This window comes from Salvelinus sp. IW2-2015, linkage group LG5, assembly GCF_002910315.2.
Source record: "Salvelinus sp. IW2-2015 linkage group LG5, ASM291031v2, whole genome shotgun sequence".
Classification (NCBI taxonomy): Eukaryota; Metazoa; Chordata; class Actinopteri; order Salmoniformes; family Salmonidae; genus Salvelinus; species Salvelinus sp. IW2-2015.
This window is the reverse complement of record NC_036844.1, coordinates 17,910,969-17,937,500: the sequence shown is the minus strand read 5'-3', so window position 1 is coordinate 17,937,500 and position 26,532 is coordinate 17,910,969. Positions and strand designations below refer to the sequence as shown.

Sequence of the window (26,532 nt, the reverse complement as noted above, 5' to 3'; positions counted from 1 at the left end):
CATGTCTTTAATATCTCAATGTTCAAAGTTTACCCGAATCCAACACCACTCTTGTGTAGCTTGTGAGCATCATAGAGCAGAACATGTTGCATGTTGGTGAGAGTCTCAGCTTTTCATAGATAGCTTTTAGTAGTTTGTAGCTCAAACCATTAGGACTCTACAGACGTTTTCTGTGAGAAAAAAAGACCTGGCCCGGTCCCCTTCAGGATCCGCCATTGTCTCAAAAACACTGGTCTCGTTTAGCCCCTGTTAATCCCACAGATTAATGGTTGGTATCTATGGATGCAGAAGAAATCCAATGGTACAACCCAAACTGTCTGTAGCTCAAACACATTATGTTTAAAAGGGGTTAAAATCAAAAACGCACCGGTGTTACGGTGGGACTCATTGGGTTAATACTGCTACACGTTTCTGCAAATGGTCAGTGGTAAAACTCTTTGTTTTTGTTTCCCAGGCACAACACGAGGGCAAGTGTGAGTATGAACGAGTACCATGTGAAACCTGCCAGGTCCTTATCCTGCGCAGTGAAAAAGAGAGGCATAATGAGAGAGAATGTGAAGCAAGGACATTGAACTGCAAGTACTGCAAAGTCTCCTTCAACTTCAAGGAAATCAAGGTGAGACGCTTATTTGGAGAACACCAATGGCCAACAAATGTACAAGTGGATACAGTACTCCAGAGAGTCCGATTCTGATGAGATGGTTATGGAATGTGTTGATTCTGAGATGAACTGATATTCTCATACCAACTCCCACTCCTTATCTATTACAGGCTCATGATGAAATCTGCCAGAAGTTTCCCATGCAGTGCAAGGACTGTGGAAAGAAAAAGATCCCACGGGAAAAGGTCTGTCCTCTACTGTGTCCTTTAATCGTATCTTATCAGCCTTGGTGCTGTACAGTTTCTGCTTTCAATAAATATACATTGTTGCCTAGTCAAGTGGAGTAGGCCAGAGCATGAACAGACTCATTTATCACTCTTTAGTCGAAGTAGGTCTCACTATGAAGTCTTCTCATAACAGAACTAAGAAGGTAGTGGCACTTTGTTTGAGTTAGCCCTTTGAACTTAGGTTATTTTATTCTGTCTCAACAGTCATCTACTTTCACATTTGAAATAATGCTGGTTATTTTCAGGGTTAAGCCCCAATTTAATCTCCATAACCCTGATCTTTCTCTTTCTCTTCTCTCCCTGCAGTTTCTAGATCACAGCAGATCCTGTGCCAAGTCTAAGACTGCGTGTCCGTTCAGTGAGGTCGGCTGCAAGGTTGTGGTGTGTATAGAAGATCAAATATATCTATTCAGATAAGGTTTTATCTACAGTATATGATGATGGCCTTCTTAGATATTTGAAAAATGCATATATTTGATTGTAATGTCCCAGACAGCTCTTGATTACGGTTTCCTGTTTGTCAGAGGAAACTGGTTTGTTTTTCTCAGTATTTTCCTATGACTTGCCCTCATTTGACAGTCAAATAAATCTGGCWAAATTTGTAGTCGTTTGGATCAAGAAAAATCCCCTCTTTCCTCTTGTTTTTCTGAGTCACCTTGACTACTCCATGGCATGCAGACAGTGAACAATGTTCTGTTGATTGTTTGGTTTATAGTTAGACCTCTATAATTAGACACTTGTGGCAACTTCTTGGTTGAGGCACAAGTAGTATCCAACCTAGTAACACTCACCCAAACCCTACTGCGTTCCAAACTGCCTCTGGAAGCAACATCAGCACAATAATTGTTTGTTGGTGTTAAGCTTGCCTCCATTGGACTCTGTAGCAGTGGAAACGCGTTCTCAGGAGTGTTTATTTACGCTTCATCGTTGTGGCAGTCCAACGGACGGATCTGCGTTTGGCGGATGCCAAGAGAATGCTACTGCCTGAATGCAACTGTAAAGATTTTTGGAGGAGGAATAATGGTCTGGGGATGTTTTTCATGGTTCGGGCCAGGCCCCTTAGTTCCAGTGAAGGGAAATCTTAATGCTACATCATACAATGACATTCTATATGATTCTGTGCTTCCAACTTTGTGGCAACAACAGTTTGCGGAAGGCCCTTTCCTGTTTCAGCATGACAATGCCGGCTTTCACAAAGCGAGGTCCACACAGAAATGGTTTGTCGAGACGGTGTGGAAGAAATTGACTGGCCTGCACAGAGCCCTGACATCAATCCCATCGAACACATTTGGGATGAATTGGAACGCCGACTGCGAAGCCAGTCCTAATCTCCCAACACCTCATTAATGCTCTTGTGGCTGAATGGAAGCAAGTCCACGCAGCAATGTTCCAACATCTAGTGGAAAGCCTTCCCAAAAGAGTGGAGGCTGTTATAGCAGCAAAGGAGGAACCAACTCCATGTTAATGCCCATGATTTTGGAATGAGATGTTTGACGAGCAGGTATCCACATATTTTCTTGGGTATTAGACACACCCTCAACAGAGAGACGTCTCAAAAGAGACATCAAGTGTTTGAGAGTAAATGTTCTGAGCTTTATGTGCAGTCCCCTACAATTGAACTCCAGCTTGAATCTCAATATTGAAGGGCATCTAAAATTGACACTGAACAGTATGATACAGACTAGTTAACTCAATGTGCTTAACGCTTTGTGTTGTGTCACCACAGATTGATAATGGGAAGCACAGTGACCACGAGCAGACTAGTGTCATGGAGCACATGCGTCTGATCCTGGCGACGATGCCTCTGGTGAGGCTTCAGCGTCCAGAGGCCCCAGGGCTGGGGGAGTGGCAGGAGGACTCTGGGCTGGGCCTGTACCGCGCTCCCGAGGATGGAGCCACAGCTACTGCAGCCATAGATGGGGGAGGAGCCGCTGCCTCCGGACAGACCTTTGGTCTTGACCACAAGGTGGGCTTAATTTGGTCTGATGCATTTGATGAATAGGAAATACTACGGAAGCTATTGTTGTCTTATATATATTTTTTTAAAGCTTCCCTTGTTTAACAGAACAATGTCAACCAAGCTGTTAAATGATAAAATGGATTGGCATCTTACTTGTTATTGAACTCTTACAGATGGCCTGAATACTAATCTATACAGCGATGTTGCAGATGCAGTAACACATAATGAAGGACTTGTCTTCATTGTATTCTCTGTGTTGTGTTCCTGCAGGTGAGAGCACTGGAGAATATAGTGTGTGTACTGAACAGGGAAGTGGAGAGGAGTTCTCTCACTTTAGAGGCCTTCTCGCGGCAACATCGTCTAGACCAAGACAAGATTGAGAACCTCGGCAACAAGGTACGTCAACTAGAGCGTACTCTCACCATGCGGGACCTACAACTGGCTGAGACAGACCAGACTCTGAGAGAACTCCAGTTTTGCACCTTTGATGGTGTCTTTGTCTGGAAGATCGCCGACTTCTCACGCCGCCGCCAGGACGCTGTGGCCGGGCGAACACCCGCTATGTTCTCACCAGGTTAGATCTGCCCTGATTATTTTATTCTTATGTTATTCACCGGTCCTTAAGGCCTGCAGTTACAAGTTGACTGGCTTTGACTTGAAAATCCTATTTTCATTTAGGAAAATCTGATATGATATCTTTCCTTTAATGTCCTTGCTCTTTAGTGTATCATAAGTATACCATACTCTATGGAAATGCACATTTATGGCAATGTAATTCCACAAGCATGCACTCATTTTTACCACAAGTGACTCAATAAGTCACAGATGCACATACTGTGATTCTAATATAGTTCCTCTTATCCCGTAGCATTCTACTCAAGTAAATATGGCTATAAGATGTGTCTGAGACTGTATCTGAATGGGGACGGAACGGGTCGAGGGACTCACCTTTCTCTTTTCTTCGTGGTGATGAGGGGCAAGTGTGACGCTCTTCTCAAATGGCCCTTCAGTCAGAAGGTAAGACTTGAGTAAATAAGGGATACAAAGTTTATTGAAAGCATGAGCTTTCCAATAGAATTCCAGGCACTAGAACCTATGACAAGGTGCATTGAAGCTGTTCTGGCTCGTAGTGGCCCAACACCCTATTAAGACACTTTGTTTGTGTTTCCTTTATTTTGGCTGTTACCTGTGTCTAACATTAGTAACTACAACAAAATGCATTATAGTAAAAACTAAATATTAAATCTCCGTCCTCTTTCCTTGTTCTCTTCCCTGTAGGTGACACTGATGCTGCTGGATCAGAATAACAGGGAGCATATCATTGATGCCTTCCGGCCTGATGTAAGCTCCACCTCTTTCCAGCGACCAATCAGTGAGATGAACATAGCCAGTGGCTGCCCACTCTTCTGCCCATTGGCTAAACTGGCAGGCAAGAGCTCCTATCTTAGGGATGACACCATTTTCATCAAGGCCATTGTAGACCTCACAGGCCTGTAGTGACTGTGGAAGTCAAAGGCCTGTAGAAACTAGAAGTGGTAGTCAAAGATCTGAAGAAACTGGAAGTGGTAGTTAAAGGCCCAAAAATGCACAGCAGAAGAACACACAAAATTATGACTTATGACCATAAAATACATTAAATTATATAATACTATTAAATAATATAATATAATTATAAGCATAATCTAGGCAGTGTCTATTTAGCCAGCTAACAGCATTTGAATGAAAACTTGCATTCTCTCAGGTGGGTCAAAAATTCTCTCAGGGAGAGCGCTATCTCAAGCGTTCGTCAGATCTGCAGGATTATATAGATATTGTAAATTGTGGAACCATCAAGTGTGCAGGAGGCACCACCAGTTGCATGATAAGGCATTTACAGGTGATTTCCAACATATTGGTAATCAGATTGCAATGGAGGGTCTAGCCCCCCCATATGGGCCATCTACGAGTGACGTATTGTTCACCATAGTTCACACTGTAATGTTTAAAGTAATAGTTACAGAGACTTATAGTGGATGTCAGAAATAGATCTCGCATATGGGACAATGGAGCGCCCTTCACTGGTAACGAAAAGAGAGATCAGTAGATTGGACACCATTGCCTTGAATTAATAAGTCTCAACGTCCTTTACATAAACATGCAAATTGTGGTGGACTGAACCAATGCTTGAATAGAGGACCACAGTATGAGTCATAATACCCATAAAACCTAGCAGTCAAACAGGGAAATGGTTCCAATCGTTTTTTCACCATTAATTTGTCCCATGGGAGATTTTAGAAACACTTAAAATAAGGGGTTTGTTTCATGTAGGCTTACACTGGCGTGACGTTTTGATAACTGTGTAAATCTCTCTAGGACAAGGTGACTTTTATAAATATACTCACCTGTATTTACCCCCCCCAAATTCAATGCTAATTAGCTGCTAATGTGGCTATCATAAAGGACTACAAATGCCACGATTATCTGGACGAGACTGCCGAATCGAGGCAAAGGTAATAATGTCTGGATTAACTAATGTTAGCGGAATGTAGTAATGAATAAATTGGCTACATTTCTTTAAATGGACAATTCTGTGAACTGTCTAGTTTTAAATTGACACAATACCTTTTAGCAAAGGTGTCACCTAGAGATGACGTGCAGGAGCTTGCAGGGATTTGTAGTTTTGCATTATGTCTACGTTGATGCCAATTAGTAATTTATTTTCTGCAAGTAAATAGAGCAGAATATATTGATAAGTCACCTTGTCCAACAGAGATTTATGTGGCTGTCAAAATGTCCCGCCAGGGTAAGCCTACACGAAACATCCCTGAATTTAAGTGTGTCTAAAATCCCCTATGGGAAAAAAGAATAGTGTGAAAATGATTGGAACCATTTCCCTGTTTGACCGCTAGGTTTTATGGGTATTATGACACCTTCACTGTGGGGTTCTATTGGCCCTCTCGCTCAGCCTATTTCTCACTGATTTTAAAAGATCAGTAGTGTTATTTGCTAATGTTTTATAAAAATGTTTGCGAAAGTATTTTTCACTAGAAAATGAGTAACCTTACCGGCAAAATATACTTTTAACATCTAATGCTGTTAGCCGGCTAGATAACCACTGCCTCTAAATAATATATACATACATATCTCACACGCAGTGCATTCGTAAAGTATTCAGACCCCTTGTCTTTTTCCACATTTTGTTACGTTACAGCCTTATTCTAAAACTGTTTAAATAGTTTTTTTTCTTCATCAATCTACACACAATACCCCATAATGACAAAGCAAAAACTGGTTTTTAGAAATGTTTGCAAATGTATTAAAAATAAAACTTAAATATTACATTTACATTAGTATTCAGACCCTTTACTCAGTACTTAGTTGAAGCACCTTTTGGCAGCGATTACAGTCTTGAGTCTTCTTGGTTATGACGCTACAAGCTTGGCACACCTGTATTTGGTGAGTTTCTCCTATTATTCTGTGCAGATCCTCCCAAGCTCTATCAGGTTGGATGGGGAGTGTTGCTGAACAACTAATTTCAGGTTTCTCCAAAGATGTTCAAGTCCAGGCTCTGGCTGGGCCACTCAAGGACATTCAGAGACTTGTCCCGAAGCCACTCCTGCGTTGTCTTGGCTGTGTGCTTAGGGTCGTTGTCCTGTTGGAAGATGAACCTTCGCCCCAGTCTGAGGTCCTGAACACTCTGGAGCAGGTTTTTATCAAGGATCTCTCTGTACTTTGCTCCGTTCATCTTTTCCTCGATCCTGACTAGTCTCCCAGTCCTTGCCACTGAAAGAGCAGATGCAGCATGATGCTGTAGTGCCAGGTTTCCTCCAGACGTGACGCTTGGCATTCAGGCCAAAGAGTTCAATGTTGGTTTCATCAGACCAGAGAATCTTGGTCAGAGTCCTTTAGGTGCATGTTAGCTAACTCCAAGCAGGCAGTGGGACCTTACCAAATCATGTCCAATCAAGTTGTAGAAACATCTCAAGGATGATCAATGGAAGGAAGATGCAGCTGAGCTCAATTTCAAATCTCATAGCAAAGGGACTGAATATTTATGTAAATCAGTTATTTCTGTTCTTCATTTTTTATAACTTTGTAAACAAGTAATTATGGGGTATTGTGTGTAGATTAATGAGGATTTAATCAATTTTAGAATAAGGCTGTAACGAAACAAAATGTGGAAAAAGGGAAGGGGTCTGAATACTTTCCGAATGCACTGTATATACACTACTGTATGGTGTGCATAAGTACACCACAGCATAGGCATATAAAGTAAAGATATGATTCAATACATTATTATATATATATACAGTGATCCCTCGCCACTTCGCGGTTCACTTATCGCGGATTCGCTATTTCGCGGATTTTCATAATGCATTTTTTTTTTTTTTTTGGTGCATTGTGCTCTGCATTCTGATTCGCTAAAAACTCACTCCCGCTTCTTGTATCAAAACATGCTACGAATTGTGCTATCATTTTGTCGTCTCGTGCAGTTATGTGTACGTACATAAAACAGCTTGGCAAATTTACATTAAGTTGGCCAAATTATCTTGTAATTTCGAACATCTCCTAAACCCATAATGTCGACGAAACGGCCTACACGTGAGTCACTGTATTTGTATACATGTAATAGTTGCTAATTGTAAAAAAAAAAAAAGTTTTCTATTTCGCGGATTTCACTTATCGCGGGTCATTTTCGGAACGTAACCCCCGCGATAAACGAGGGATTACTGTATATATATATATATACATTATCATATGATAAATGAATTATATAAGATAACTATGTTATAAAGTGATAAGCTGAGGAAGCTCCTTCTCTTTTCAAATACTAAATGCATCTTTACTCTCAAATAACAAGCTTATTTCTAGATAGTGAGCTCACTCATAAATACCCTTTAGCAAGCTATTATATATGCCAGGGATGGGCAACTGGTGTCCCGCGGTCCCCTTTTGTAGGCCTGTGGACCAATAAAGAAAATAATTGGTTCGGGTGGGGGGGGGTGTGTATGGATGTGGGTACGCAGAGCCACAAGGAAACTGTGGACCCTCATTAGTTCTGTTTTTTTGTTGGCCCCACCCTCATCAAAGTTGCCAATCCCTGATATAAGCAATTGTATTGAATATAACAATGGACTGTTTCTGAATGTTATTTACTTGTGACAGGCTCTCTTTCTTGTGTAAAGTGAAGAAAGACAATATAGATCTAAACATTAACACATGCTACAAGTAGATCGCCTTCACTTAACATTATTCTGGGTCATTCGTTATCTATGTGTGATTTACTAAAGCACTTATGGTTAAGCATTTATGATTACGTTTCTGCATGTGTTCATGTAGATCTAGTATGAATCTTTAATTACCACATCCATTAAATTGACAGACTAAGATTTTGTGTGTGTGTGTGTGAGAAATATGTTCCAAAAAAATGAATGACTGTTGTACCTGATTAGGGCTGTTGCAGTGACCTTATTACTGKCACACCAGCAGTAAAATTCCACTTGACCATTGAATCACCTCAAGATGTTTTCACACTTGGTCCCTTTCAGACAATTTTTGTGAACTAAGTGCAGTTTGCTTAATCATTTTTTCAGTGTGCACACTCCAAAGGAACTAATACCCCTCTAAAGAGCCCCAGAAGCGAACCGAACTGAGACCATCTCGTGATGTGGTCTGAGTTCTGTGCACTTGAACTTCTCGGTCCGGTTCCCTTTTTTAGGGCAATATGAACACAAAGCCACTCAGGTTCGCTTGTCATTATTCCCGCACCTGATACTAGAATACTGCAACACCGTTTCCTCTGCCAGAACCCAAGGAATTAAATCATCAACATGTATTGATCACATCTTTACTAATGCTGCAGATATTTGCTTTAAAGCACTATCCAAATCATTAGGATGTAGTGATCACAATATAGTAGCCATATCTAGGAAAACCAAAGTTCCAAAGGCTGGGTGTAATATAGTGTATAAGAGGTCATACAATAAGTTTTGTGGTGATTCATATGCTGATGATGTAAATAATATTTGCTGTGGTGTGTAATGAGGAGCAACCAGACGCTGCACTTGACACATTTATGAAACTACTTATTCCAGTTACTAATAAGCACGCACCCATTAAGAAAATGACTGTTAAAAACTGTTAAATCCCCTTGGATTGATGAGGAATTGAAAAATTGTATGGTTGAGAGGGATGAGGCAAAAGGTATGGCAATTAAGTCTGGCAGCCCAACTGATTGGCAAACGTACTGCAAATTAAGAAATCATGTGACGAAACTAAATAAAAATAAACTACACTATGAAACAAAGATACTTTATATAAAGAATGATAGTAAAAAGCGTTGGGGCACCTTAAATGACATTTTGGGAAGAAAAGCATTTTGGGAAGCTCCTTCATTCATTGAATCAGATGGCTCATTCATCACAAAGCCCACTGATATTGCCAACTACTTTAATGACTTTTTCATTGGCAAGATAAGCAAACTTAGGGATGACATGCCAGCAACAAACGCTGACACTACACATCCAAGTATATCTGACCAAATTATGAAAGAAAATAATTGTACTTCTGAATTCCGTAAAGTTAGTGTGGAAGAGGTCAAGAAATTATTGTTGTCTATCAACAATAACAAGCCACCGGGGTCTGACAACGTAGATAGAAAATGGCTGAGGATAATAGCAGATGATATTGCCACTCCTATTTGCCACATCTTCAATTTAAGCCTTCCAGAGAGCGTGTGCCCTCAGGCCTGGTTGGGAAACCAAAGTCATTCCGCTACCCAAGAATAGTAAATCCAATCAAAGTTTATTTGTCACATGCGCCGAATACAACATGTGTAGACCTTACAGTGAAATGCTTACTTACAGGTCCTAACCAACAGTACAATTTGTAAGTAAAAAATAGGTATTAGGTGAACAATAGATAAATAAAGAAATAAAAAACAACAGTAAAAAAACTGTGAAAAATAACAGTAGCGAGGCTACATACAGGCACCGGTTAGTTGGGCTAACTGAGGTAGTAAGTACATGTAGGTATGGTTAAAGTGGCTATGCATATATGATAAACAGAGAGTAGCAGTTGCGTAAAAGAGGGGTTGGCGGGTGGTGGGGGGGACACAATGCAAATAGTCTGGGTAGCCATTTGATTACCTGTTCAGGAGTCTTATGGCTTGGGGGTAAAAACTGTTGAGAAGCCTTTTGGTCCTAGACTTGGCACTCCGGTACCGCTTGTCATGCGGTAGTAGAGAGAACAGTCTATGACTGGGGTAGCTGGGGCCTTTGGCAATTTTTAGAGCCTTCCTCTGACACCGCCTGGTGTAGAGGTCCTGGATGGCAGGCAGCTTAGCCCCAGTGATGTACTGGGCCGTACGCACTGCCCTCTGTAGTGCCTTGCGGTTGGAGGCCGAGCAGTTGCCATACCAGGTAGTGATGCAACCAGTCAGGATGCTCTCGATGTTGCAGCTGTAGAACCATTTGAAGATCTGAGGACCCATGCCAAATCTTTTCAGTCTGCTGAGGGGGAATAGGCTTTGTCGTGCCCTCTTCACGAAAGCCCCCTTTACTGGCTCAAATAGCAGACCAATCAGCCTGTTACCAACCCTTAGTAAATTTCTGGAAAAAWTTGTGTTTGACCAGATACAATGCTATTTCACAGTAAACAAATTGACAACAGAATTTCAGCATGCTTATAGGGAAGGACACTCTACAAGCACAGCACTTACAAATGACAGATGATTGGCTGAGAGAAATTGATAAGAAAATTATTGTGTGGGGGCTGTCTTGTTAGACTTCAGTGACTTTGACTAAAGCCAGAGTGTCTTTGTATGCGGATGACTCAACACTATACACGTCAGCTACTGCAGCGACTGAAAGGACTGCAACACTCAACAAAGAGCTGCAGTTAGTTTCAGAATGGGTGGCAAGGAATAAGTTAGTCCTAAATATTTCTAAAACTAAAAGCATTGTATTTGGAACAAAATACTCACTTAACCGGGTAGCACGGCTGGCCCTTGGATGTACACAGAGAGCTAATATTAATAATATGCATGTAGATCTCTCCTGGCTGAAAGTAGAGGAGAGATTGACTTCATCACTACTTTTATTTATGAGAGGTATCGACATGTTGAATGCACTGAGCTGTCTGTCTAAACTACTGGCACACAGCTCGGACACCCATGCATACCCCAGAAGACATGCCACAAGAGGTCTCTTCACAGTCCCCAAGTCCAGAACAGACTATGGGAGGCACACAGTACTACATAGAGCCGTGACTACATGGAACTCTATTCCACATCAAGTAACTGACGCAAGCAGTCAAATTTGATTTAAAAAACAGATAAAAAAACACCTTATGGAACAGCGGGGACTGTGAAGCAACACAAACATTGGCACAGACACAAACACACACACACACACGTGATAAGATACGCACTATACACACACATGGATTTAGTACTGTAGATATGTGGTAGTGGTGGAGTAGGGGCCTGAAGGCACACAGTGTGTTGTGAAATCTGTGGATGTATTGTAATGTTTTTAATATTGTATAAACTGCCTTAATTTTGCTGGACCCCAGGAAGAGTATCTGCTGCTGCTAATGGGGGTCCATAAAAAATACAAATACAAATAACCTCTCACATTGGAACCACACAAGAGGGAAGATGATGATGTGCAGGCTCTCAGAAAAAAACATGCTGTTTTGGGATATTTGTTAGCGATTGTCAAGGAAGCACAGAAATTCCAAAATATGTGTGGAGATTTTAGTTCAGATTATTTGTTTGCAATATGTGATCTATAAAGAGAGCTACATAAGCTGTTATATTCACTTGTGGGGTTTGAATAGTGTGAGAAGACAACAACATATTTGGTGAGAATCACAACATCAGGTACAAAATCAATTCTAGCTCTATGGGTGTACAACTTTTAATTTAATCTGCATTTTGCTGTGCATTCTGTTAACAATCATATTTACATGTTAATAGTATCTTCTGATTACAATTATGTCTAATCTTTTAACTAAATGCAATCTATTAGCTTCCAAAATGTTGTTTTCAAGTAAACAACACACTGCCATCACGCACAGATGTGTTCGACTCTTGGCGGCAGTAAGAAAGCCAGCGAAGAGCCTGGATCTCAATCCAATTGAGCACGTCTGGGACCTATTGGATCGGAGGGTGAGGGCTAGGGCCATTCCTCACAGAAATGTCCGGGAACTTGCAGGTGCCTTGGTGGAAGAGTGGGGTAACATCTCACAGCAAGAACTGGCAAATCTGGTGCAGTCCATGAGGAGGAYATGCAKTGCAGTACTTAATGCGGCTGGTGGCCACATCAGAGACTGACTGTTACTTTGGATTTTGACCCCCCCCCCCCTTTGTTCAGGGACACATTATTCCATTTCTGTTCATCACATGTCTGTGGAACTTGTTCAGTTTATGTCTCAGTTGTTGAATCTTGTTATGTTCATACAAATATTTACACATGTTAAGTTTGCTGAAAATAAACGCGCAGTTGATAGTGAGAGGATGTTTCTTTTTTTGTTGTTGCTGAGTTTAGTTGATTTGCAATATGCAGCAATATTTGTAAACACAGAAAGGGGTATACTGTAGCTGTCCAATAACATGTTCTGGTGGAATGACTTGTCCTGCACTTTGTAAAAACCCAGAGTGCATTGAGTGAATGTTGGAAAAGGATGTTGGTCCCTTAACATAGCAATATGAATGCAAAGAGGACTCGGAGCACAAAATAGGTGAAGTGACCTGGTAAGAGTTTAAAGTCAAGGACTGAGTTCTTTAGCTTTTCTTTTTACCCCTGAGTTGGATTCATTTTTTTAACCTTTATTTAATTAGGCAAGTCAGTTAAGAACAAATTCTTAATTACAATAACGGCCTACCGGTAACAGTGGGTTAGCTGCCCTTTGTTCAGGGACAGAATGACAGATTTTTTACCATGTCTGCTCTGGGATTTGATCTAGCAACCTCGGTTACTGGCCCAATGCTCTAACCACTAGGCTACCTGCCACCCCATTTAAAGAGGACTATATGTAAAAATACCCTTAATCTCTTATGCACTCTGGACATGCGTTGTTAGTACGCAACTCACTTAAGACCGTTGTAGTGGAAGAGTGAGAGAAGGTGATATACTTGCAACGTGCAGGCACTGAGACCCAGCATGATGACTCAATATAGCCACAATTAGCTATATGTATCTCTTAATAACTGCATAATGGTGCAAGTTAGACATGCTCATTATAGTCATACTGAGATGTGATGTAAGGCTCGCTACCTTGACTAGATTGCTCCAGAGATGTACAGGGCCTGTTGCATGTATTCACATATTGGAGTCAGATTGAGAAATGTAGTTTATTATATTCTACATAATGGTTGGATAATTTCCACACATCTACAGAATGATGACCCCCTCATTCTCAGTGATGGGGATTTCCACCAACCTACACAGGTGCCATTATACAAGTAATAGCCTACCTCACAGTACACGTGACAGAAAAAAAATCTGAAAAAAACAAATTTAAGATGTCTTTGGTACATACTTTGTCTAACGTATACGCAAATTAAACAAATTCTAGTAATGGCCTTTGAGTGTGGACTGTATTATGATGCATACTGGATGGACTGGTTACCTGATGCTACGCTCCAAACGTTCTATCCATGAGTCTGGGAGAGAGCATATAGGCCTAAGTGATGTTGTTGGTTCATTGATTGTGCAGGCAGGCTTAGTTAGCCTACAATTATAGTAAATTAGTATTTGATTTTGAATAGCTCAGTAATAGAGAATTGTTATATTTCTAAGACATTCCAAGTTTTGTATCATTCACAACTAAAGTTGCCAAAGTGTGTAGGACCTGTAATCACTTTCACACTCAACATAGCCACTTCATATGCACACTCGCTCTGGAATGGGAAAAATATCCTTTATTTTATTCAGCTAAGTTCAATTATATTCTTACAAGAAAATAATGGCATGGAACTTTAGCATATCCTGTCTGCTAAACAAACTAGCCTACATCCCATAGCCAAATAACACAGTAGGCCAACTAATTCTGACCTTCTGAAATACATTTTCTTTAGACCTGCCTAAAACGTTTGTATTGTGATGTGGTATATTAAGTGGATTTGTTACTTTTTTTTTTTAAACGTAGATGTTCCAAAGGCTTGCATCAGCGGCTTGCAGCAGGTTGTTTTCATGGAGATGCTAAACGTGTTTTTTAATTAACAGACCATTACCATGAGAACAGCAGTCATTTGCATGACAAACAGCTGACTAAATTTCATGACTGCCACAGTCCTATAGCTGATACAGCTAAATAACTGACTGTGGAGAAAATACAAACTACCTGAAACATAATGGATCTTTTGACAATAAAATMTATTTTGCATCTATCCTAAAGAAATTGTGGTAACTTAATATGTTGAATCTGTCTTTGGTTGAGTACTTGTGTGTTTGGCTCTGATCATAACTAAAGACAAGGAACTCACAGATTGAACCTATCATGAAAGTGATAGGAATTTCTTATTTATTTTTAAAAAAAAGTCACTCAAAGCTGGCGTAAAGTTGCAGAATAGCCTGTGAAAAAAAACAAAAAAAAACAGAGAAAGACATTTAAAAACAAACTTTTACAACATGTTTTTATGCATGACGAAAGCTGGGATAAGGTTGTAGTTACCTTACCTCCAATGAGAGATCCTTTCAGATGTCATGATTGCAGATCTGAGGACAACACTGATGTGGTGGTACAACCCAACATAAAAAAAACGTGAAAGAATATATATAATTACTCGTGTATTGACACAGAGCGAAATACATAAAAACCGAAGACAAGAAATGGGGTGATCTTTGACCATATTTTAGTGTCCACATCTCTCCTCTTCCTTTAGTGAACAAACTATAATTTTCTCTCCTGAAGTCCTCTCCAATGTTTCTTCTCTAGTAGTTCATTCAATAATTGGAAACATGATCATTATATCAAATGAATGTCTCCCCCCAGACTTTGCAAAGGTCCAGGAGGAACTTGTCTGTACAGTATGATATTCACTGTAGAATCAATTCACCTTGCTAGGTGTGACCTTAAATAATGACATTTATGGAGGGGACTGTTGCATCTCCTTCTGGCTTACCCCAGCTCTCACACGTCCTTGGTGATTAGTGATGTTATATGTACCACAATGTGTAGGCAGCCATAACACAGTGAGTTCAAGGTAAAAGTGTGATTTGCCCACACTGAAGATAACTACTGGAAAGTGCGTCACCCATGAGTCTTTTCCCCCCACTATCTCCAGTCCCCTTCCGCCTGTCTCAGGGTTTCCCGTTGACAGAGGTGGTCTTCTTGTTGCGGCCCAGCCAGGAGAGGAGGCTGCGTGGGCGCGGGGGGCGGGCGGGCGTCTGGGCCAGGCGGACCATGCGTGGCGAGCGCCAAACCTTGATGGTGGAGTCGTCGCTGGCGGAGAGCAGCAGCTCCTGGTCGGCCGGGCTGAAGGCCACAGAGTTGACCACATCGTCATGCTGCAGCCGCGCCAGGCAGATGTTGTAGTGGCGGTCCCAGATGTAACCGTGTTTGTCCTCTGCACCACTAGGGGGAGAGCGATAGACCAGTCACTGGTGAATGACTAAAGTAGGTGATTTCTGTGCTCAGTTCAACTTCATAAAACTCATTCTGAACAGGATTATGGTGTTATCAAATTAGAAAATCTGCATATGGTAAGACATGTTCTTCATATAATCCACACAATTTCTCCCTGTTAGTATCGGACACAAACACCCAATATCTTTACACAGACAACTTTTAAAAAGGGATCTGAAATTCTTTATAAAACACAACCATAGCGACCCCATACTGCCTGTAAATGTTAGAGCAGACTTGACATACGTACCTGGCCACAAAGTCTCTGCTGACGTCAAGGAAGATGAAGAAGCACTCGTCGTTGGGCGTGAAGGCTCGGTGGGCCCTCAGGCTCCGCCTCTCCTCCCGCAGGCTTTTCAGGTCAATAACGTGCAGGTCGATCTCCTCGGCAATGGGGGGCGGAGACATGGGGTCAGAGATCACGCAGCCCGCCGGCCACGCCCGACTGTTCACATACAGATACCTGGACAGACGGACAACAGCATGGACATACTTGTTCAAGGTGTACTTGTTCGGCATTAAAAACAAAGTGAGGAAAGCAAGGTGATTTTGTAAGACAAATAGTTACTATGACAGTCATTCAAGGGGTTTCAGGTACACTCCTCCTGCCACATCTTTGCCCCTGTAGCCATGCAACCAAGTTATCCAGCCTCTTCACACTGCTACTCATGACTAACACTCACTCACCTGTGGTCTGGAGACAAGCCCATGCCGATGATGTGGCCGTGAATGTCGATCACATGGTCCAAAGAGTCAAAGAACTCGTCAGTACTGCGCTCCTCCCCCAAAACAGGCCCAGACGTGGTCATCTGGTCAGGCATGATCCGCTTGATGCCGATCTGGTGGGGGGAGTAGGTAAGGCTGCCAGTGGTGAAGAGCAGGTAGGTCTTATCCTCTTCGTCCCCAGGGGCCGAGGAGAGCACGTTGGGGTCTGGGGCCTTGGTGTGGGCTCTAGCCATGAGCCGGGCCCACTTGGTCTCCAGCTCCCTCGCCTCGGGGGCCTCACTGTGACGACCCTGAGGGCACCAGAGGGAGAGGGGAGAAAGGATCAGCGAATACCAAATCAAGATTAGGGATGGGCAGTTAATCGAATATCCAAACAGATGTTAGTATTCGATTACTTGAGTGGGTGGCCATGTTTTTTATATTTATTTTTTGGGCCTATTTTCAAAATGAAAAAGTTATTACAAATGTAATTATCCTTGTGACATTGTTACCTAAAAGGATATACCATGACATTTTAAATACTTAAARGGCTGCATTGGACTTTTTATCTCAAAGTTAAATAATTTCTGGATAACAATTAAATGGGGAAATCAGGAGTTGCTACATCGATTTTTGGACTTATGAATTAATTATACTCATTGATTTTTAAGAGAACATATAAAAACATATAAATGCCTCATGAGCTTAGTTCAACTGTCATTACCCATCAGAACCAAAAATATAAGCTTGTTTTACTCCAATGTTTGTTTACAATTTCTTACAAACTATAGCCTCAAAACATGCGTGACAGACTGACCAGGTGAAAGCTATGATCCCTTATTAAATCCACTTCAAATCAGCGTAGAAGGGGAGACAGGTTAAAAAATTATTTTTAAGCCACGAGACATGGATTATGTATGTGTGCCATTCAGAGATTGAATGGGTAAGACAAAAGATTTAAGTCCCTTTGAATGGGGTATGGTAGTACTGTAGGTGCCAGGCACACCAGCTTGAGTGTATCAAGAATGGTCCACCATCCAAAGGACATCCAGCCAACTTGACACAACTGTGGGAAGCATTGGAGTCAACATTGGCGAACATCCCTATGGAACACTTTCGACACCTTGTAAAGTCCATGCACCGACGAATTGAGGTTGTTCTGAGGGCAAAAGGGGATGCAACTCAATATTAATGTTTTGTACACTTAGTGTATATAAAAGACAGTAAATCACATTTGACTGCACTGGGCCTTTAATTTAATAAAACATTTTGGATGTAGTTTTTATAACGTGCGTTGAGCTACTGCTGTGCATTTATATCACGTTCACATGCTATCGGAGTTATCGGAAATTCCTAGTTCCAACTGGGAAGTTTCACTTGAACGACCCTCCAAATCAGAATTATAAGTGGACCGAGTTGCGACGTTTCACCACTGACTTTTTCAACAAATTTTTTTTTGTTGACTGCTACAACCTAATCAATATGGATAATGTAGCTAGTTTGACCATATTGTCAATGTAAAGCAAGCTAACTTTATTATTAGAAATGTTACCTAGCTTATCAAGTTTGCTAGAATCTTATTGGTTGAAGAATTGTTCCTGACAAAAAGCATATGAATGAAACAAAGTCACATTTCRGACATCACAACTAGGAAATGTGAAATTCTGACGAGCAGGTGAACGCGGCATTAGCCCCCCTGTCTGCCCTGACATCGGTATGCTATTCTCCCCGTTCCAAATGGCAATTACAGACACGCAACTAACAGAGTTTGCACAAGACCTGAGACAATGCAAAACACTCACCAGGAAAACCTTAACTGAATCAGTTCCATCATGGCAAAAATCTGACTTTTCACTAGCGGAGAAAAGCAGCCTGTTCTCTGCCATGTGCATTTGTGTCATTTTGATTGGTCAAGAGAGTCCAGAGCATTTATTTATATTACTTTTTTGTAATTTCAACTATCCGGATAGTCTATTTCGTAGACTTTCCATTTGTTACACGGAAATCCATGTTTTCATACTGGCCTACTCTAATGTAACACACAACCTTTGGGAGTGCTCACCTGTATGACATGCTCCAGCCCAGAGGGGGTGAGCTGAGGGAGGTGGGCTGTTGACAGACCCTGCAGTCTCATCTCCCTCCGGCGCTCTTCGTCATCCTCCTCATCCTCCTCGCTGTCAGTGGTGCCCAGGTCAAAGAGCAGGGGTTGGTGACTCAGGGGCTGGCTCTGAGCCTGGGCCTCATAGTCCAGCAGCAGGTCTGGGGAGTCGTGGCGCCGGCAGTGGGCCACCATCACGGTGCGGATGGTGCTGGCGTTGATGTTCTGGATCTTAAAGAGCCGCTTGACCACGTTGACATTTTCAGACTCCACGTCCTGGGGAGAGAAAGGATCATGCATGTACACACATGGCACAGTGAAATACATACAGGTCATTAGACTGGAAGGAACCTAAGCAAATATACTTAGGGGGCTGATAGCTCTGACTAGGGGAGAGCGAGAGAGAGCTGACATGGACCAAATCTCCAGACAAAGAAACTGATTAATTCATATTAATTCTGTGCGAGACATCCACAATTTGGCTCAGTTTGACCAGTCATACAATGATCCAGTCAAAATGGTCACTATATAAATTGTTCAAGAACTGTTGTCCTCTACCAACCATAACATTTTGACCATGTATGGAACCGACCTGAAAGGCTTTGTTGAGCCAGAGCACAGAGCAGGAGGTCATGTTTCCGATCCAGTGCAGGTTGCCAGAGATGAGGTGGGTCTCATTCAGCCAGCAGCCAAACACATCGTACGGCTTGTTCCTCACACGTGACAGGAGGGTGTAGTTCTCTGTGGAGGAGGACAGGACAAGACACCGTTATGGTTCTCCATGTTATCCACATCGGATAATGATCACTTAAACTCAATCACCGCATGGGCCATACTGAAAAAACAAGAACTAATTTGCGGGCCAGACAGACTATATGTTTGTTTTTACCACTGCAACCCAAACTGGTCATTGTTTTACTATAAAAAATAATAATATGCCCCTTCATAGAATGTCCACTTATGTACATAGGACGTTGTATATAGCATTAACAAATAATAAAAAAATATTAAAAAATWGCCTACCGTAAAACTTCCATTAATAGCCCCAGCACTTATTTACTTAAATCACTGAACACAACAGGCGCTTAGAGACAGGCTTTTATTTGAGACAGGCAACCATTTTCTTGATGCACACAGCTTTCCTAATTAGCATAGTTAATTGTTTAATTTCAGCATTTTAAATCAATTTCTTAATTTCCTGCACCAATGTGTCACGCTTATTTTGTCTTAGTATGCCTCTAATTATTCTGTCAAGGAAAGTTTTTTTTCTTCCTTCTCCTCCGACTTTGCCTTTTTGGCCAGTTCTTACTTTTGCCACTAGAGGGCGATCAGACAATTTATACGGGTCTGTACCAGACATGCCATGTCCGCAGTTTTTCGGCCAAATAGGACGATTTTGAAAACGATGTTGCGGGTAAAAATGTACTGCTCGCGGGTTTCGGGTTTTTGTGCTACTTCTAAATTGCATCGCTGCCGCCATGGCATTTGTCATTATTATATTTCACTATGACCTGCTGCTGCTGACTATCAGGCAGTGAGAAGGCTGTTACTGAATGAGTGAACGAGAGGTGGGGAAGGCCGGAAGGGTGTGTTGAGATCACTGGTTGAGAAAGCGCTGTAGAGTCACGGAGACTGAGCAGCACGCGCGCATGTCGTGACAACTTTTTACCATTTCTAGGTAGGCTATTTAGATTGTCATTATGGAGATACCTATTTCCAACCCTTTTTCCAGAAAACATTAACGCGGTAGAACTGATATAACAGCGACAAAGCACTGGAAAATGACTTTAGGCTCACTAGAGCGCTTTAGATACATTCGCTCTGTGATGGTTTAAAGTAAACGGCATTTTAAAGTCGCCTTTTCTTATGGAAAACCGTATCAAGCGAAGGGTTTTACGCGTGCTCACTAGTTCTTCAGTCTCGAGAGCTGTGCGAGTGGAAATTTGAAATGAAAGTTATGGAACTCCCTCTTGAGCTTCTGTTATGGGGAATGACATTGATTAAAATGTTGAGAATGAAACATTTGCATCTGTTGGCCATCAAGTAGGCTATTTATTTATATGCCATTGTAGACTACTGTAGCCTACCATTTGATACAATAAATATGTTGAAATTACAATATGCTGGAGTCATTGCAAATCAATGTGCCACTTGTGTAGCCTACATGGAGCAGGCAAACGGATTTAATAAATAGTCTATCACTTCAGTTTGTTGTTGTTGTAGGCTTGTGTTATTATGCAGTTATGAAATGGTAATGTTTAATTAAATTGGAAGTTATCCATTGTGAGCATGGTGACAGATCTATCGCAAATGTATAATTCTCCACATTTAATGTCAGTTTCGTTGTGGATTTTCCCCTGAAATTAGATGTTGGCCTATAGGCTACCTGCATCTAGCGCAGCAAACCACGGCAAAGCTGAATTGCAATTATAAACCCAGATTTTAGTCAGTAGCCTATGCCTATTGAAATAAATCTAACAAATAGGCAATTTATAATGGTTTGTAGTCTTAACATCTGGCATATGACTGCCAGAAAATAGCCTAGCAAGCGTTCATCCAAGTGATTTTCCCCCCTTCTTTTTTCCCCTCTTGCTCAGAGATTGACATTCTCTGTCCAACTATCATCACTCAAACTCTCCTTTTGGATTTATCTATAGTAATTCACGTGCAAACAGGATTATCAACGTAATTAGAGCAGTAAAAAATAAACGTTTTGTCATACCCGTGTTATACGGTCTGATATACCATGGCTGTCAGCCAATCAGCATTCAGGAATCGAACCACCCAGTTTATATTTATGAATGCTGATTGGCTGACAGCCGTGGTATATCAGACCGTATACCATAGGTATGACAGATCAAATATTAAAGATGCACTATGCAGAAATCACTCCGCCATTTCCTGATTGCAAAAATGCTAATAGTTTGCCTTATTTCAGTTTGTGACATAATCAAGTATAGTGTAAAGAATCATTGCACGACTCTACTAATCCTGTGTCTGTCCTATTGTCCTGTAGTGGTAATTTACCCGTGTGTGAATCCTTTATCAAATAATTTTGACAACCAAGATGACATTCTCTGTAGGCTACAGCAATGACCCGTTGCAACTGAAACTTGGCATCTACATTTAGCCTACAACACATTTCAACTCCTCTATAAGAGGACAGGCTCATTGTAATGGCTGGATGGAATAAATTAAACGGTATCAAACATATGGAAACCACGTTTGACTCCGTTCCATTTATGTCATTACAATGAGCCTGTCCTCCTATAGCTCCTCCCACCAGCCTCCACTGGTTGTAGTAGCTATGTTCTGGCTTGGGTGTGTCAGAGCAAATTTGTAACTTTAAAGACCTGTTTTGCATGTAAAAAGACAGTGTGAGGAAATGTTTGTTGTTAGGGTGAAAATTAAGGTGCGCCTGCGTATGCCATTTAGTGTGCCTGCGTATGTCATTTCTTCACACATCTATGTCCCACACATGACACACCGACATTGTGACTCAACGGCATTTTGTGTCCCAAAACATTTCTAATGAGAGGATAACTTGCGTTTTGAATTAAGTCATTGGCCTTTAACAAAGGAAATTGGGCTTTGTAATGCACATTCCAGAAAAATTACCAATGAAAGCACAAGAGAAAGAGCGAGTAGATGAAGAGAGACAAGGAAGGAGACAAAAGCGAGTGAGAAACAGCAGGAGAGAGAGTGTGTGTGTGTGTGTGTCCTACCCAAGCTGATGACAGCGATCTCCCCAGAGGAGGAGTGATGAGAGCCCAGGTAGACTCCAGACACCAGTAGCAGGGTGTCGTCAGCGTTGAACTGGGAGAACTGGGTGTAGCCCCAGTTGAACTGGCGCATGCTGGAGCTGTGCACCATGGTGATGGTGCCATCGGGCCGCTCTGTGTCCCAAAGCTAACCAGCACAGGCAGGAGAGAGGAGGATGTTAGATAATGAGAAAAGCAGTATATTAGGGTTGTTAACGGGATTCATCCTGACATTCGTGATTTATAGTTTTTGATTATTATTAATGTACTTGTTTGACATTTTTACTGCACTGCTAGGAGCTAGTAACAAGCATGTCGCTGCACCCACTATAACAAGTGCTAAACTGTGTACGCGACCAATAAACTATGATTTGAGAAGTTTACAGCTACGATGTGCAAATCTCAACAATTACATTTGTTTCCCCTACATCACATTTTTGGGCACTACAAACTTGAAACTAAGGTCCACAATGGCTCCTGTGCTGTAATATTGACATATAGCTATATTTTAGTTTTTGCATAACAGCAGTCAATGATCCATTTGGGCTATTATGCTAACATTGGCCTTGGGGCAAAAATGTATCCTTGCAACTGTTGTTGTGGAATACAACATATTTATTTGGCTTATCCCTGGCCCTAGGCTAAAGCTATGGTCTTCTCCAGTCATATAATGTGACGGACCTTGACGGTGCAGTCTTTGGAGCAGGAGGAAAAGCGGTGTCCGCGATGGGAGAAGGCCAGGTGGAGGACCTGGTCATGGTGCTCTTTCAGAGTCTGGACCTCCACACAGGGGATACAGTCAAACAGACGCTTGAACTCCCTGTACCATGACAGAGAAGCTAGGGACAGAGATAGGAGGAAGAAGTCAAACATCTATGCAAATTGGCGACGACAGTACTTCAAGCCACTGCACAACAATAAGCAACAGTTAACACGAGAACACAAGATATCAGTGACAATTATCAGTAATAATTCATACCTCAAGTAGGAGCTGGACAAGGGCACTGTGTGCTGGCCTGGCACATTCATTTTTGCAGTACAATACTTTCCTCCTTTATAAGTTGAAAAATGTCCATCCTTTCCTATGATGGAACCATTAATTTGCTGAAATCAACATAATTTCCTGTATTGGTTGGGTTTAAAATGGAATTAACCCAACCCTACTACCTGGTGTTCTATGTGACCTACCAGGGTGTCTGGGCACAGAGCGGGGGATCCTATAGTAGCTGTAGAACAGCTCCCTCCACAGGAACTCATCTTTGGACACTGCCAACCACTGTCTGCAGGCCAGGCCAGCACTCAGCACAGTGTCATGGGGGAGACGCAGGAAGATCTCCAGCACCAAGCTGTCTGGCAGGGCTGGGCCATCATCCATCCTGACATCCTGCATGGGAACAGCACAGGTAAAAGTGTTCTTCTGATACATACTTTAGGTCAAAGTATTGTTATTAGGCTATACTGTAGCACATGCATGACAGCAGCACCCTAAATGTGCAAGACCCTGCCCCACAAAATAACCCTACCTCCCACTCTCTCTCGTTCTATATTAAGTATGACAGCTGAGAGTTTGACAGGAGATCACCACATGCCATGTTTTCCCACTGAGGCCCAACAACCACTTCACTGGACTGGTTGCATGATATCATGAGTTGATTCAATGAAGTGTTATTAACCAGTCATGTTGATAATTAATATTAATATGGAATAATGACAACAATGAATGGGGGCTATATCTATAAATTAGTCATTTCCTGAAGAGCTACTAGCTAACGTTATCTTGCATTCGCAAGTAAAAGAACCCCCTTCCTGTAACGTTAAACGATAGCTAGATACTGTAGCTAACTACATTGCTAACAACAGACAGTTATTTTCAACGTAACTAGTTAGTTAGCTAGCGAGGCTAGTTGAGAATTCTCAACTCACGCACGGTACTTCAGTTACATATCGTCCGAGTTCAGAATTATCAGCGATGATGTTAGCTAACTCGCTACATAGGCTAGCTTAAAGGAACAGTCACATTAACACTGACAACACCGTTACTGTTTGTTTCGAAATATGTTAGGAATAATACATATCATAAAAGGTAACGTTACCTAGCCAGCTTAGCTACTGGTCCCGTTACGTCTCGGGATGCAAAACGGTCACCTCACCAGCTAGCTAACGTTAGCGACCTTACGCAAAAGCTAACTTAGCTAGCGAATAGCTAATCTAACGTTACAAGTTAGCTGTCATTCGTTCCTAAATGTTACTTTGCCAGTTTGTAACGTTATCCTTCCATTACCACATTATTTCAATATAAACTATTCTGGTTTTATTTCCACAAAATAAATTCGAACAATAATATAAAACCGTGACCCACCTGCCCTTTGACAATCTGTATGGAGACAAATCAAATGGCCAGCCGAGGATAGCTAGTCAGAAGCGAGAAAAAAAAATGCAACAACAATCTTCTGCCCCCGGCGAGACGTCTGGCCGCCCATTAAAAGAACCAACAAGTCAATTTCAGAACACTCGCTACTTCATTGGAAGGGTAACCCAATCAAATACAGAGCGACAGCCTGCCATTTCCACTCTGTGGACAACGAATCCCATTGTTAGGATGGAGACATACAGTGCCTTTAGAAAGTATTCATAACCCTTGGCTTATTCCACGTTTTGTTGTGTTACAGCCTGAATTCAAAATGGATTAAATATATATTTTTCTCTCATCCATCTACACACAATACCCCATAATGACAAAGTGAAATCATGTATTTTTTTGTAACGTTTTTGAAAAAAAAAAAAAAATGAAATACAGAAATATTATTTTCATAACTATTCACACCCCTGAGTCAATACATTTTAGAATCACCTTTGGCAGCGTTTACACCTATGAGTTTTTCTGGGTAAGTCTCTAAGAGCTTTTCACACCTGGATCGTACAATATTTGCACATTATTCTTAAAAACAAATGTCAAGCTCTGTGAAGTTGGTTGTTGATCATTGCTTGACAGCCATTTTCAAGCCAATTTAAGTCAACTGTAACTAGGCCCCTCAGGAACATTCAATGTCGTCTTGGTAAGCAACTCCTGTAGATTTGGCCTTGTGTTTTAGGTTTTCGTCCTGCTGAAAGGAGAATTTGTATCCCAGTGTATGTTGGAAAGCAGACTGAACCAGGTTTTCATCTAGGATTTTGTCTGTGCTTTGTTTTATTCTGTTTATTTTTATCCCCAAAAAACTCCCTAGTCCTTGCCGATGACAAGCAGAACCAGAACCATAATAACCATGATGTAGCCACCATCATGCTTGAAAATATGAAGTGTGGTACTCAGTGATGTATTATGTTGGATTTTCCCCAAACATAATGCTTTTGTATTCAGGACATAAAGTTAATTTCTTTGCCTATCTTCTGAAAACATCAGAAACCCTACCGCTTCAAAAAGGGTATACTCCCCCCAAAAATACTAACACTTACAGTTAACAGTTTTTGCTGATAGCTACTTTATTGAGGAAAATGTACCTACTATGACTGAGATCGGTGGTTGTTCCACCTAGCTATCTTCATATGAATGCACTAACTAAGTCACTTCGGATAAGAGCGTCCGTTAAATTACAAACATGTAAATGTAGGTAGCTTGTACAGTCCCAAGAGCTAAAGAAAAATGCTCAGAGTGCTCTGTAGCTGTTGGAAGCATGTGCACTGTGCAGACTGCGCTGACAAGCCAATGAGAGAACATTCATCATCACAGATGTCTGCACCAGTAATTATGGATGAATAATGCAGAGGACACTCACTCTGGCTGTCAACAAATTCCTCTGTCAACAAATAGCTACATGGTTTTGCACATTCTATTTTCCTGTACCTTGAGTAGGCCCACCTTTTACACACACAACAGATATAGTATACTTTGTTTACTGCTTACTATTGATATTTTTGTGTTTATAAATCTCTGGTTATTTTTATTTAACCTTTATTTATACAGGGACCAAGGTATCCTTTTCAACGGTGCTCTGCACAATAGTTCACTAAGGACTAAGCTGTCAATCTCTGGCCTATTCCTCTCTTTGGATTGGTGGATACATCTCGCTATTTTAATACTTTTTTGAATATTCGATGGTGGTGTTGACGTCAACTGCCTGAATTCAATGGAGAGAGATGCTATGCTATGCTTAGCTATGCTACACTTGTGAAGAAAAAATCTTATTGCAAGAACTGGGAGCTCTTTAAATTTGAGGTGTCCAAATACCTCAGAAAATATTGTAGTAATCTTGCTAAGTCCAGAAGAGCTGAGGAGGAAAAGGTGATCATTAAGATAACTTCCCGGTTCTCAGASGTCCCCAGCCGGCCTCTCGGGGGAGGAGAAGATGGAACTGATTGAGTTACAAAATAAAAACTGGATAATATATATAGATTAAAAGCAGAAGGAGCCTTTATTAGATCTAGGAAAAAATGGATTGAGGAGGGAGAACAGAATTCATCCTATTTCTTTAGACTTYAGAAATTTCACTCTACAAATAACACTATCCATA

General features: G+C 41.4%; 2 protein-coding genes across 5 annotated transcripts in view; one reads left to right on the top strand and one right to left on the bottom strand.

Annotated features, from left to right (window-relative positions):
- LOC111964003 (TNF receptor-associated factor 2) overlaps positions 1 to 12,343 on the top strand; it is a 32,840-nt gene extending 20,497 nt beyond the window's left edge. The window contains exons 5-12 of one of the 3 annotated variants that reach the window (XM_023987639.3): positions 455 to 616; positions 772 to 846; positions 1,195 to 1,269; positions 2,615 to 2,854; positions 3,119 to 3,422; positions 3,717 to 3,865; positions 4,127 to 4,189; positions 11,909 to 12,343. In XM_023987639.3, the coding sequence (XP_023843407.1) occupies positions 455 to 616; positions 772 to 846; positions 1,195 to 1,269; positions 2,615 to 2,854; positions 3,119 to 3,422; positions 3,717 to 3,865; positions 4,127 to 4,189; positions 11,909 to 11,971 (1,131 nt within the window). In that variant the 3' untranslated portion in view covers positions 11,972 to 12,343. Of the gene's footprint in view, positions 1 to 454; positions 617 to 771; positions 847 to 1,194; positions 1,270 to 2,614; positions 2,855 to 3,118; positions 3,423 to 3,716; positions 3,866 to 4,126; positions 8,218 to 11,908 lie in introns of those variants that run through there. The other 2 variants (XM_023987638.3, XM_023987637.3) reach the window with 2 other exon arrangements.
- A 1,978-nt stretch (positions 12,344 to 14,321) lies between these two features.
- Positions 14,322 to 24,548, bottom strand: fbxw5 (F-box and WD repeat domain containing 5). 2 transcript variants are annotated; one of them, XM_023987635.2, is made up of 9 exons: positions 24,384 to 24,548; positions 23,213 to 23,408; positions 22,706 to 22,863; positions 21,989 to 22,172; positions 18,856 to 19,004; positions 18,228 to 18,539; positions 16,148 to 16,476; positions 15,711 to 15,923; positions 14,322 to 15,409 (listed from the first exon to the last, which is right to left on the bottom strand). In XM_023987635.2, exons 2-9 carry the CDS (start codon positions 23,397 to 23,399, stop codon positions 15,136 to 15,138), a joined length of 1,806 nt encoding a protein of 601 aa, XP_023843403.1. In that variant the 5' UTR covers positions 23,400 to 23,408; positions 24,384 to 24,548; the 3' UTR covers positions 14,322 to 15,135. The 2 variants fall into 2 exon arrangements, with proteins under 2 accessions (XP_023843403.1, XP_023843404.1); XM_023987636.2 differs by lacking the exon at positions 24,384 to 24,548 and adding an exon at positions 24,118 to 24,341.
- Between the last annotated feature and the right edge of the window lie 1,984 nt (positions 24,549 to 26,532).